A 13453-nucleotide genomic window follows, 5' to 3' on the forward strand; every position below is an offset into this window, starting at 1 on the left:
CCACAGCAGCAGAAGGCTGGCAGAGTCTGCTCCCAGTTCAGTCCAGATGGCTCTGCTGAGACTCTCTTTCAGCTCTGTGGATTCAAAGGAAACAAATGGCCATTTCTTTTTGTTCACCCATATAGCAAGTTGTAGCAGATCCTTGGGCAAAGATAAGATGATGTGGGCAGTACAGCTATCTAGGCTGCAGAGCAGTCTGCTTTCTGGGAAGAAACGCTGCAGGGTGGCAGAAAGACGCCTCTGTATGCTCAGGCAGATAGATCATTAACATCAGCATTGAAAATCAATGAGGGAAGAGCATGCAGGTGAGTCAGTGGCTCTTTAAAGCAAAGGATCACACTTTTCAGACCTTCTAGTCACAAACTTTCCTATCCAGCAAATGATCTTGGATTTCAGTAGTCTGTATCTAAATGCAAAGAATATTTTTGTTCCTATTCACTTTATTTTAAATGTATATGAACTTGAGAAGCTATGGGGACTATATTATGTAGGCAACTGTGTAGATAGGGCTCTATACACTGGAAATGATCTTGAGGCATCCTGAAATCTGCACATAGACTTCTGCAAGTGACTCTTTCTTTCCTTTTCTTTTCCCCACGTGGGGTGTGAAGACACCAACAAACCAAAATAAATTATCTGTAAAACTGCATGGAGTCCCAAGAGCTGCACACAGCTCTGGTCTTAGCACAGCACAGCACAGTGTCGGAAGAACTAAAACAAGCAAATCGTCCCACAAAGTCCACTGCATAAACAGCCTTAACCAAACCCTGCAGCCCAGCTAAGCCCTTTTAAAATATTTTGGGGGTGATGTCAGCACATGGGTTGCCAATGCACTTGTTACTCTCCTCCCTCAGCCTTCTTTAGTTCCCACACAGGGACGGGGCATCCAGACCAAGAGGCAGATAGGCAGAGCTTGGAGAGAAATAGTATCTACAGTGACCCAAAGTCCAGAGGCAGAACCACTGGGCTCCATTTGCCTCCTCAAGGTAAAAAACTTGGCTTACTTATTAAGTCAGATTTTCTCTTGTCCAAGGACGTAGCAGGCTGGCAAGACAGCTTGGGAATGTAGGAATTTGTTAACTGCATGTACTGGGCTTTTAATATTTAAACTGCAAACTAAAGCAGTTTCTATTTAAACACTCTGTCTTCGTGCTGGTGTGGTCCCATGGCTTCTCTTGTTTGCACCATAGATGTTACAACCTAATCTGACTTCTCTGCTGAGATTTTAGTTGTGTGGCTGAAATTCTTTGTCTAGAGTTTATGACTCATTTGTTTAAAGATTTTCATTTTATTTAAATGGCATACAGATGGATTAGTGCATGATGCTCATGATAAAGTATTCTCATTTCTCTGCATGAACTCCAAAAGCATATAAAATTCAAAACTTGCTGTGACAAAGTAAATAAAAACAATAACCAACAGAAAAGTTTCCAAATACAACTTGAATGGATTTCTGAAGTAAGAGATTTGTAGCAGCTTGAAAGTGCAGGAAAGTCAGGAGGAGATGATAGAGAAAATGTTATTTCTTCCGTTGGATTAACTCACAAAATTTATGAAGTTCTTCAGAAATGAAAATGTCTAACCTTAGGTTCTCTTTTTACTTTAAGTGGTAACATAAATAATTCAGATTTATTAGTTGTTCTTTATAAAACAATAGTTTGGAACTTGTTTCTTTCAAAGCAATGAGAATATGCAAACAAATATGGGAATTTAAAGAACTTTAAACAGTAGTATATTTACAATGTGTATCTGTTGAAAGTAGTAAAGGGGGCTTGGGCATTATTTCTTTGAAAATGCTTGTACCAAGCAGCTCTAATTTCCAAGGACTGCTCACCCCTGCGTGATGTATTTTGGGGTGATACTGAGAATGCTCCTTGTCAAATGCTGGAAATTAAAGAAGGTGATAAGCTGCCAGAGATAGCTTCTACTCTTTAGTGTCCCCAGTGCTTACTAACTCCTAGCCACTGAAACAATGTTTATTTACACCAACATAAATAGCTCTGCTGAACCTACCACCTTCATGCATCTGTTCTTCACATATTTTTCTTTTTCCTTAAAAGAGCCTGTGACCTGAGGGCTGAGCTCACGGAAACTCCCAGGGAAGTCACTGACGTTGTCCCTTTGCTCTACCTGCTGACCGCTGCTCTCCCCCAATTCCTCCCGAAAAATGGAGCGATCCACACAAGAACTTTTCCTCAACTTCATGATTGTCCTGATTACTGTATTGCTCATGTGGCTCCTTGTGAAGTCCTATCAGGAGTAAAAGACAATTAGAAACTCTGGGAGGTGAATTAAGCGTGTAACACCACAGCACGCTGCTGTGACCAGCTTTCGGTCAGTTGAGAATGTCATCAATTATTTTTTTACTCTCTCAAATGTGTTGCCTGTGCTAATGTTTGTGATGGGTCTGTGATGGTGTAATTATTTTATTCTGCCGTGATCCAGCTGTAAAATGTAAAATGCGAGATCCTTAGGAACTGTTTGACATGGCTGCCTTCTCTGGCAGTTACTGTGAGTGCTGTAACCCCTGCCCACCACGCCGGCCTGTTTGGCATCGGTGTGAGGTTCTTGAGGGTATAAAACCGCAGTATGCGATGTAACTGTCTGTATTAACTAGTGTTGCAAGGCACAAAGTCGCTTAGCAGAAAGGAATGTGAGACTTTACTTTCACTTGGTCGTTTCACTTAAATAAAGAACATGTAAAACCATTTTTTGTAGCGTTCCTCATCCCTCTCCTGGCCTGACTGCTCTTCACTGAGAGACCTGCCGATAGCCATGGTGAAGTGTGCTGAGCGAGTCTGGCAGTTTTCTTGTTCCTCACACCTGCATATTTATTTGTATTAGAAAGGAAATCCTGTAGAGTGGAAATCCTGCAGTTTAACAGATGTGTAGCCACATGAATGAGCTGCTCAGGTCACTTTTCTGTCCACAGTGACAATTGGTGCCCGTGGACATGGACTTCAAAGAGAACCTCTGTGCCATGGCGACATTGTCAATAATTGCATTTTCTGAAGCTCGATTTCAGGAAGGGATTCCCAGGGTCCTATTTTTGGCCAAGCTGTTCTTGGAGCGGTGCCCGGAGGGACGAGCCTGGGTCAGTCGCAGGCGCCTGCTGTGCCGCAGCCCTGCCCGAGCTGTGCCCGGGCGGCAGGACGGCGGGGTCCCCTGCGGGGGGACGGGCACGGTGGCACAGCAGCTGTAGCCTCAGCAGGACAAAGTGTGAGCAGGTTGGGGTCGCTGTGATGGTGACATTGCCTGCTAAAAATTCTTGAGCCATCTTGAAGAGCACACAGTCCCCGGGTTTATGAAATCGGTAGTCAAACTCCTCCTGGGAATTCACCATCTGTTTTTTTAATGGCTTCAGAGAATCAGTATCTTCTACCAAATGCAGCTTTCCATAGGAAGGCAGTGAGGTGTGTGCCGCGCTGCTGACACAGGTCTCCTTCCCCTCTGGAGCCCGCAAGGAGCCTGCAACATGGTGAGACTGCGGTGGGTTACCCATGGCAGGTCTCTGGTATGGTATAGATGGAGCGGTGCTGGCTGCGACAGCTGGGACTCAGGCCTGAGCTTTAAGGAAAGATAAGCAAAGGTTGTGCTAGAACTGCTCGTTAAGTGTGTGTGTGCTTAAAGGTTGCTAGTAAATGACCCGCTGCCCTGTGTCACTTGTGCTGTCCGTCTGGCTCCACAGCCACCCCCGCTGCAGCTGGTGCCACTCATCCTCCCAGTCAAGAAATCCCCACTCCAGCCCAATGATAAAAATCTCCTCTTGTTTACTCTTGGCTGCCACTGAGCCAACGCCTTGCCAGCATTTCCAGGGGTGGAACATTTTCTTCAAGAAAACCAAGACTTCTGCCAGCAGAGGACACAGCCTTTCTCTGCAGCCCCCCTTGGACCAGATGCTACTATATTTTCACTAATTTACACGGTCACTTTGTGTACATAAGCTTGGCTGAGACATGTGGCAGTGGCTGGAGAAGGACACGGAAAAATCTATTTTTAAATATGGCGAATACTTGATAATTCAGTATGAAAGACTCATCTTTCATGAGCTGTGACTCCCTACGCCAGCTGAACATGGTGTCTTCATCCAGCATTATCAGACCTTCCCTGTGTCTTAAAAATAGATTTTTCAGGGTCTCTGGTGCATCATGGCTTTCACAGGGGACTTCACCGCTGTGGGCCAGTCCTACCAGGCAGGGCTGAGGCTTTTCTGCCAGTCCTGGAGCACACGGACATTACCTGTGGAGAGCACTGTAGTGAGAAAATTGACACGTCTGGACTCATCTCAGGCTAGCAATGGAAAAGATAGAGGTGTGGGCTTCACTGTCTGACCAGATGTGGTTCAGCAACAGCCCAAGCTAGCAGTTTTTTAGATAGGAAGAGAAACTGTCCTGGAGAGTTTGGGCCACCCATGACCTTTAGCCATCAATCTTTTTGAGAGTAGACATGCATCTAACTTCAGTGAAATGTGACTAAAGTACCCCAAGTAAGCTGCCAGAAGTAAGAACATCAATCTAAGCAGTTCTCTTTCTGGGCTTTTAAAATTTTAAAGTAGATTTTGAATGGAGACCAGTTATTTTCCTAAATTATGTCATTTGCCTAAAACTGAAGAAAAAGACAGTTCAACTAAGCACTCAGCACTCCACTCAACCAAAACTAGAAACACAGGGTGTTTAATATGATGTTCTACGATTCTACTCTCTGATTCTAACATGCTTTTGGGAAAAATCAGACCACTAGTTTGTCTGCCTGGATACCAACCTAGAACCCAAATTTTAGGCACCAAGATTTGAAACTTTGGCTAAATATTAGAAAATTGTTCTGTAGGGTTTATCAAAATGCTTTTATGAGTCAAAAGTGTTTTCAGTCAAAACCAGTTTCTATAGTCTACCTAGACTTGTGCAAACCATTTGATACTGTCCCAAATAACATACTTATCTCTAAATTGGAGAGAAATGGATTCAACCTATGGACCACTCAGTGTATAAGGAACTGGTTGGATGGTCACGTTCAAAGAGCTCAATATCCAAGTGGAGACCAGTGACAAGTGGTGCTCTTCAGGGGTTGGTATTGGGACCAACACTGTTAAACGTCTTTGTTCGTGACTTGGACAGTGGGGTCGAGTGTAACTTCAGCAAGTTTTCTAATGACTACAAGCTGTGTGTTGTGGTTGACACATCTCTGGATGTCATCCAGAGAGGCCTTGACAGGCTTGAGATTTAGGCATGTGCAAACCTCATGAAATTCAACAAGGCCCAGTGTAAGGTCCTGCACGTGAGTCAAGGCAATCCCAAGCACAAATACAGACTGAGTGGAGAATGGATTGAGAGCAACCCTGAGAAGAAGGACTTGGGGCTGCTGGTTGATGAGAAGCTTCAACATGACCCAGCAATGTACACTCACAGCCCAGAAAGCCAAACATATCCTGGGCTGCATCAAAAGAAAGGTGACCAGTAGGTCAAGGGAGGTGATTCTTCCCCTCTACTCTGCTCTTGTGAGACTCCACCTGGAGCTCTGCATCCAGCTCTGGAGGCCTCAACATAAGAAAGACACAGACCTGTTGGAGTGAGTCCAGAGGAGGCCACGAAGAAGATCAGAGGGCTGGAGGCCCTCTCCTGCGAAGACAGGCTGAGAGAGTTGGGGTTGTTCGGCCTGAAGGAGAGAAAGTTCTGATGAAGCATTACAGCAGCCTACAAGAAAGGTGGAGGGCTATGTTGTGATAGGACAAGGGGTAATGGCTTTAAACTGGAAGAGGGTAGAACAGGTTAGCTACAAGGAAGAAATTCTTCCCCATGAGGGTGGTGAGGCACTGGAACAGGCTGCCCCAGGGAAGTTGTGGATGCCCCATCCCTGGGAGTGTTCAAGGCCAGGCTGGATGGGGCTTTGGGCAACCTGGTCTAGAAGAAGGTGCCCATGCCCATGGCAAGGGGGTTGGAACTAGATGATCTTTAAGGTCCCTTCCAGCCCAACCCATTTTATGATTTTTTTCAAGAAGAATGTTTTTGTCAAGCAAAACTAAAATTTGTCAAAGGCAAACACCATGCTTGAAAAACAACGGTGTCCATTTTACTTTTGAATGGTGACATTGCCGCTGCGGACTCTGTGGCTTGTGCCCCCTTCTTTATTGCCCAGGTTTCAGGTCAGGCAGGTTCTCTATCCTATGTGACATAACCAGCCACTCTCATGTCACCTCCAAGTCACAGTGCAGGAAACTGCCACGCCAGAGAGAGACGAGAATGGAAAAAAAAGTGACTGACACCAAGGAACTGCATGTGCTGCATTTCTGAGTGGATCGATTACATACCAATTCTTGCTGACATTGTTTTAATTCCAAAAATTCACTCAAAATGCAGTTTTCTGTGGAATAAGTTGCACACTGTGTACACTCTGTGTGTGTGTCTTTTGTGTGTATGTGCTCAGTAGATGACATAGAGACAGGGAAAGAAGATGGAAAGACAAAAAACAAGAGTGTCAGCCTTATCAAGACAGGATTCCTGTGTGCATATGAGTTTTCTCTGGGCCAAACCAAGAAAATGTTAAGCATAAGTAACTTCCTTGCTAAGTAGCAAGTCCAGCACAGTTCTATTTATACAACTGCGTTTGGAAGTGTCCCAAAGGCAATAGATGCCTTTGCAATTCAAGATGAGCTTCACACAATAATTATCTATATTTTAGTGTTGCAGTGAGCTGAGAGGGATCAAGAAGACTGACAGCTGCTGACATCTTGGGATGCCATTGCGGGGGCTCCTAAATCATTCTTCACCTACACAGCTGAGTTGGTTTGCCCCTCGTGTGTAAGGTTTACCCACAGATTAGCGTCTCACAGGTCTGAGCTGGAAAAGCCTTTGGCACGTTTCCCAGGGCCGTATACAGCTGGTGCCCAAGCCAATCAACTCTGACCTCTTAGCTTAACAGTTCAGCTGTCAGCTTCTAAAGAGACATGACAGCATTTTCAAGCAGGTTCCATTATGCTTATCAGCTAACGCTAATCTGTACTCGCACTGGACCGATCTGTGCAAGAGCGTAAAGAAGCATAAATTCATGCAAAATGAATGGAGATGGTCAGTTTGTGCCATTATGGTTTCTGTTTTGCACTTGTACTTGCCAGTTCCTTGCTGTAGTGTGTGGATGAGGGAGATGAGTAATTATTTGGATTTGGCAGCAGCTGTTAGCTAAATATATGCTTACGCTTCCTTTTATGACAGTTTGTATGGCAGGGTCCAGGAGGGCATTTATATGGTGCCTCGATTGATATGCCTCGATCAAGAAATCATGGAATCATGGAATCATAGAATCGTAGAAGGGTTTGGGTTGGAAAGGACCTTTAAAGCTCACCTAGTCCAACTCCCCTGCAGTGAGCAGGGACATCTTCAACCAGATCAGGTTGCTCAGAGCCCTGTCCAGTCTGGCTTTGAATGTCTCCAGGGATGGGGCACCCACCACCTCTCTTGGCAACAGGCCAGTGTTTCACCACTCTCACTGTAAAAAAAATTTCTTCATGTCCTGCCTGAATCTCCCCTTCTTTAGTTTAAAACCATTACCCCTTGTCCTGTCTTAACTGGCCGTGCTAAAAAGTCTGTCCCCATCCTTCTCATAGGCCACTTTTAAGAACGGAAAGACTGCAAAAAAGTCTCCCCAGAGCCTTCTCTTCTCCAGGCTGAACAGCCCAACTTTCTCAGCCTGTCCTCACAGCAGAGCTGTTCCAGCCCTCTGATAATTTTTGTGACTTCCTTGGTCTTGGTCTATTGGCTTTTTATATGTGCCTCTGTGTGAATCCAGAGCTGTAACTTTCTTCCAAAGGACTGTTTTCCTTGAGCTACAGCTCTCCCCTCTTAGAAGGCAGACAGTGGCTTTTATCTCTCGGTCTCGTGGCCAGAGCGGTACATGTTCTACCGCAGCAATGTCATACCCCCGTTCACATCTGCTCTGCGCTGCTGCGCCTCCCCATGTCTATGAAGGCCTGGAATGGCTGTGCCTCAGGTGACATGAGGATCAAATTGATGGGGTCAGGATGTTCACAGCGACACAGGTATCTAATGGTTTCTTAGGAGGGGCTTAATCCCTTGTAGAGGTGTGCCTTGGGAGAAGGGCTCCTGGAGAAGATGCTGCCTTGTGCTCATGGAAATCTGCACTTTTCTGCATGCACTTGGCATAACTTTGGTCTTGCACATTACTGTGACAGACTGCCTTAGATTCACCCTACAAAACATCTAGTGGGAGTGACCCAATTCCTTAATCAAAACTATGGAACACACTGAGAAATGAATGATCCAGAATGGATTTTGCATGTACCTCTTTTCCCTGTAGTATTTTGCAGTTCAGCTTCTTGTCCACTGATGTCTGTTGGCATCTCTGAAAGCAGGGACATAATTTTTAAGTACCTGCAGTGCAGTTTCACTGGTGACTGCCAGTTTCAGTAGGGTTATCTTGAGCTTTTCAACTAGGTTAGGAAAGATGTGTTTCTGCCTGCTCTAAGCCATTTCCCCAAGGGACTTCAGTGGACTCAGGTCTGGTTATATCAGACAAGGCTCAGCCCCTTTGCATTTCTCCAGTCCTGACCTGCTCTCTGCAAAACTCTGTTTCAGCAACACAGGGAAGAGTTATGCCTGAAGCAGCTTTAGATCTTTTTCCTCAAACACGGCTTTGAACAGAATAATTTCACTATAAAAAATTGTATATCATGTATTTATTAAAGTATATTAATTGACACTTTAATGAATGTAAGATTTGGAAACAGTAAGTTTCACACTTTAAATCCATGGCTGTATTTTAAACTATACCTTTGAGCTGTTAGATTCTAAAATTTATTAGGCTATGAACAAAATAAGTAATAACAATTAACTGATGTTAATATATTATTTTCAACAAACTTAATTTTATGGTCTCAGTAGAACTTTAGATCTATTGTAATTTACTTATTTATTTATTTATTTTAATTTTCTTACTGGCTTAAAACTAAGTGAACTCAGAATCATAGAATCATAGAATGTCCTGAATTGGAAGGGAACCACAAGGATCACTGAGTTCAACTCCTGTCCCTGCATAGGTCAACACCTAAATTCATACCTTATGTCTAGAAGATACTAAGCATCAAAAACTCTAAGCCTCAGATGATGTGGTTTTAGCCTAGGGTACTTCCCTACTTAACTATAACTCTGGGTACTTCAGCTGCATTTTCACTTATTTATCAGCAAAAAGATTAAACAGAAACCATTCAACAAGAGACACTCAACTTCATGTCATGAGGCTAAATAAAGTGTCCTGTGAGAATAAGAAGTGGGAACTCCCATGTGTCAGTGTAGTCACGCTCCTGTTGCAGTCTAAGGCTGAACTCACCTCAGCACAGAAAGTGTGGAAAATTCCCTTACAGGCCTGGGGAAAGCTTGTCTGTATAAACAGCCAGTCCCAAAGCTCTAGTGCTCATCTTCTAGGTGTAAAATCATGTCACACTTTGTCCTCTGATAAAGAACAGGATGGAAGTCAGCAAAATTCTGATGGGAAACACAACAAACAGCAATTTCAACAAATAACGGCCTGTTTAGCCAGAATCAGACCAAACCCAAAGGTAAACATACTTCCCCCCTCCCTGCTCTGGAAATACTAGCAATTACAAAATGAAGTTGAGTAAACTGGAACATCTGGGTGTTAATCAGAACTGGTCTGTAAGAGAGGTGGTGACTGGGAGAAGACCAGGAGGACACAGTGATCAGGCAAATATCAGGAAGACAACGAAGATTATATAAGTAAGGAAGACGCAGCGTATATTAAAGAAAGTTTTAGAAAAATAAACTGTTAAAAGAAAAACATAGTACCCCTCTAGTCTGACATTTCAAAAATAGGGAAAGTGCAATTAGGACTAAACTGTCAGCCAGAATATGACATGCTAAAGAGAGCAGCAAGGCTGTAAGGCAGAAAGCACAGTGGTTTTGGAAAACTCCAGTTACACATCATCTCCATGAAGTGGGGAAATGTCAGATGGGGCTCTAATTCATGTTTTGTTTTTTAAGAACATAAGTTATTGTTTCTTGAGTAGTCAGACATCAAAAAGGAGAAGCCATAGAGCACATAGGACCAGGATCAAAATGCTATCTTTGAAAAATGATGGTGTGACAGTGACCACGATGTGCATGAGCAAAGCATCCTTATGGGAATGGGAAGGCCCGAAGAAGAATCAGCAAATCACAGTAAGAAATTATAAATAAAATACTACCATCCAAAACACAGAAAATGCATTTAAATTGGAAAAAATGGGAAAAAAAAAAGGAAAAAACAAAACCTCAAAAAAGTTAAATAAAAAAAAACATAAGAAGGGGAAGAAAAAGTGTTGAGTAATAACAGGCCAGATGCACTAAAAGCTAATAATAAAACACATCAGAAACAGGAAACCTGCCATGGAGACTGCAGGGTCTGCTGATGATAAATACAGAACAGGAGTGCTCTGAGCATAAGTTTGGTACAGGAAAGGTATATTAATTGCCTGCCGCAGTGCTCACTGTGCAAGGGCTTAGCAGAGTTTCCACACTAGAATTTATATCTGCTGGTGATGAGTTGGAAAAATGGTCTCAGCTGAAGGGCCAGAAGTCAATAGAATGAACAGTGATATATCAGCAGAACCACACGATGTTCATGTTAAATGAGCTCAGAGATGAAATTGCCTGCCCGGTTACTGGGGAGTATAACTTACTGCTCACGTCAGGCTGGTACCAGAGGAATAGAAGGTGGCAGATGCAGCATCAGAGGGCAGTTGGGGAGTTACAGACCAGGGAGTTTCATTTCCACATTGGGGAAAGAAAAAAAAAAAACAACCCTAAACCACAGAAAAGAAACCAGATAGAATTCAAAGGCACATAAGTGGAAAAAATCAGCAATGTTTCTGCAACAACAAATCCTGCCTTTTTTATCTATTAAAACTCTGAAAGAGTCATTGAACATGTCAGTAAAAGTGAGATGAGCCATACATTAAAAAAAACTCTAAACCGTCATGGGCTAAAAAGGAAAGTTTTCCCTTTAACTGGTTGAAAGACAGAAAGAATGTGTTGATGAACAGTGAAATTGAATAACAAAATGAAGCTCATTAGAGTCTGCATTGTTTAACATATTTACAGGAAAAGCAGGAGGACTACAGCATTTTCTGGTGGTACAAATACCATAGGTGAAGGGTTGTAGAGCATCATCTCAATGCTAAATTACAAGTGATAAAATGGTTTATGACATTACAGTTTGACAAATGTAAAGTAGGATGCACAGGGAGAAAAATCACTTCAGCATACCCACTAATGAGCACAGCAGACACGGGCACACAGGAAAGATCTAGGAATCACTGCAGAGAGCACCCTGAACACATCAGCTCCATGGTCAGTGTTGGAAAAATTACAGAGCGGGGCTATAAAATGATAAAAAAACATTGTGGCATCTTCAGCTTGAGAAGAAATTAAGCAGACTACTTCTCTTTAACTTGAAGAAAAAGATGACTGAAGAAAGCATGTAAGTGGTAACAAATAAGGGCATGTGCACTGACTCTTTATATTTTCTCAGTCCTTCAAATAAATAGAAAACGTAATAGGGACATATAAAATGAAGAAAGACACTTCACAGAGTCAAATTGAACTGTCAAACTCAGAAGTACAATATGTCCTGAAAGAAAACAGGACAGATGTTTAAAAATGTTTAGACAAATCTGTATCAGGAAAAATACCATCAAGAACTGTTAAATATGGGGATAGGCTTGCTGGCTCCATAGGAAGCTTAAGTCACAGATTGCTAAAACTGAGAAGGTATTCTGAAGAGTTATTTTCCTTGTTTTATGTATGGTCAGGGTATGGTGGGGGCTGGGGGCTCCCCAGGAGCAGCCAGGGCCTGTCCCACCACCACAGCTGGGGATCAGGGCAGGGCAACCAGCAGCAGCTCCAGAAGCAGACACCGAGCATCTCGCTGGGAATGGGGGTGGGCCAAACAAGAGAAAATAAGATTGTTAACAGCCTTCGAGTAGATACCATAGAGCAGCAAAGAAGAAAGCTATAAACTGTTTTTCTTACACAATGAATTGGGCTTGAATGTTAGCAAAGAAGATTTCAGAGCAGTTTTCTTGGTCTAATAGAGGGTGTAGTTGAGTACTATGCTATACTGTTGAGAGATGTGGGGATACCAACATGAAGAGTGGCAGTGGTTTTTAAGAATGGGTTCAAACCTCCATCAGGAATAGTTTATAACAGCTGTCCTAGCTTGGAGAGAAATACTATCTCTTGGTGAGCTTCCATGAAAGCAAATACTAAAGGCTATCCCCTTTTCAATGCTTAAGAGGTCACAGACTCCCCAGCCTGGCTCAGTGAAGAGGAGATATTTTACAACGCAGATGAATGCTAATAAAAAGTTGCTGCAGTTTGCTAATGGGAAATAAAAATGAGTATGTGAATAAGCCAAATCTGCACTTTTCTTGATGAAACTTAGGAAGTGTTTAGGTGGCTTAGAGCAGTGTTTCCTTGCATGTAACACAGTTAATTCAGGGAAGACAAGTGCCACAGTAGTATTATTTCCTTCAGGCTGCTACAGTCTCTTCAGGGTCTCTCAGGCCTTGGGGTGCAAGATCCTTGGCAGTCTTTCTGTAAGGGGAGGGCATTCACAACAGTTGACTCCTATCCAGGCAACATGACATAGAATATGATCATAGAATATCTCAAGTTGGAAGGGAACCCATGACGATTATTGAGTCCAAGCCCCTGTTCCTCACAGGACTACTTAAAACTAAACCATATGACTAAGATCATCGTCCAGATGCTCCTTGAACTCTGACAGGCAGACTGAATGAAAATCTCCCAAAACAGTTCCAAACCCCTCACACAACCTCAACGTGGCTGTGCAACTCTGATTTCCACCAGAAACTCAAGTATGTTTAACGTGATTTGATTAACAGAGTTAAGAAGCATTCCCACCACTATTGTTTGAGCAGTCAGCTAGCAGCAAGGGGCTGGAACACGGGGGCAGGTGCAATAATAACCAGGACCGGCAGATGGTGTCAGTTTTTGCCTTGGAGCCCCGGCGGGCTCAGCAGCACCGGGCCCTGTGCGGGCCCGGCCCGCCCGGCGCTGCCGCCGCTCTCCGTGGTGCTGAACCAGCCGCTCGTCTCCGCCCGCCGTTGCCGCGGCGGCTTTTACCCCCGAATCTTTCTCGGTTGTAACTCAGGGGAATCAACTGGAAGGCAAATAATGTGAGGCTGTTCTTAAAAATATTAGTGCTCATGTTTTTGAGTTTGTTTTCCTTTTTTCTTTTTCTTTTTTTTTTTTTTTTCCTTATGACCTCAAATTCATTGTACAGTCAGGCACTGATGGTGAAGACTTGGTTATGGGGCCCTTGCAAGAAGAGAAGCTTTGAAGGGGGAGTGAGACTTTGGTTTGAGCAGGTAAGAATGCAGGGGAAAGAAACAGATAAGAAGACAAAATCCAAAGAAAGCATTGGC

At 43.5% G+C, this 13453-nt stretch overlaps 1 protein-coding gene across 1 annotated transcript; it reads left to right on the forward strand.

Annotated features, from left to right (window-relative positions):
* Window positions 1–2167: 2167 nt before the first annotated feature.
* Window positions 2168–2263, forward strand: SLN (sarcolipin; the record flags this gene model as incomplete). Its single annotated transcript, XM_080363678.1, has 1 exon — window positions 2168–2263. The coding sequence occupies one exon, from the start codon at window positions 2168–2170 to the stop codon at window positions 2261–2263; it is 96 nt and encodes a 31-aa protein (XP_080219804.1).
* Window positions 2264–13453: the final 11190 nt, after the last annotated feature.

Source organism: Nesoenas mayeri, assembly GCF_963082525.1.
Source record: "Nesoenas mayeri genome assembly, chromosome: 1".
NCBI lineage: Eukaryota > Metazoa > Chordata > Aves > Columbiformes > Columbidae > Nesoenas > Nesoenas mayeri.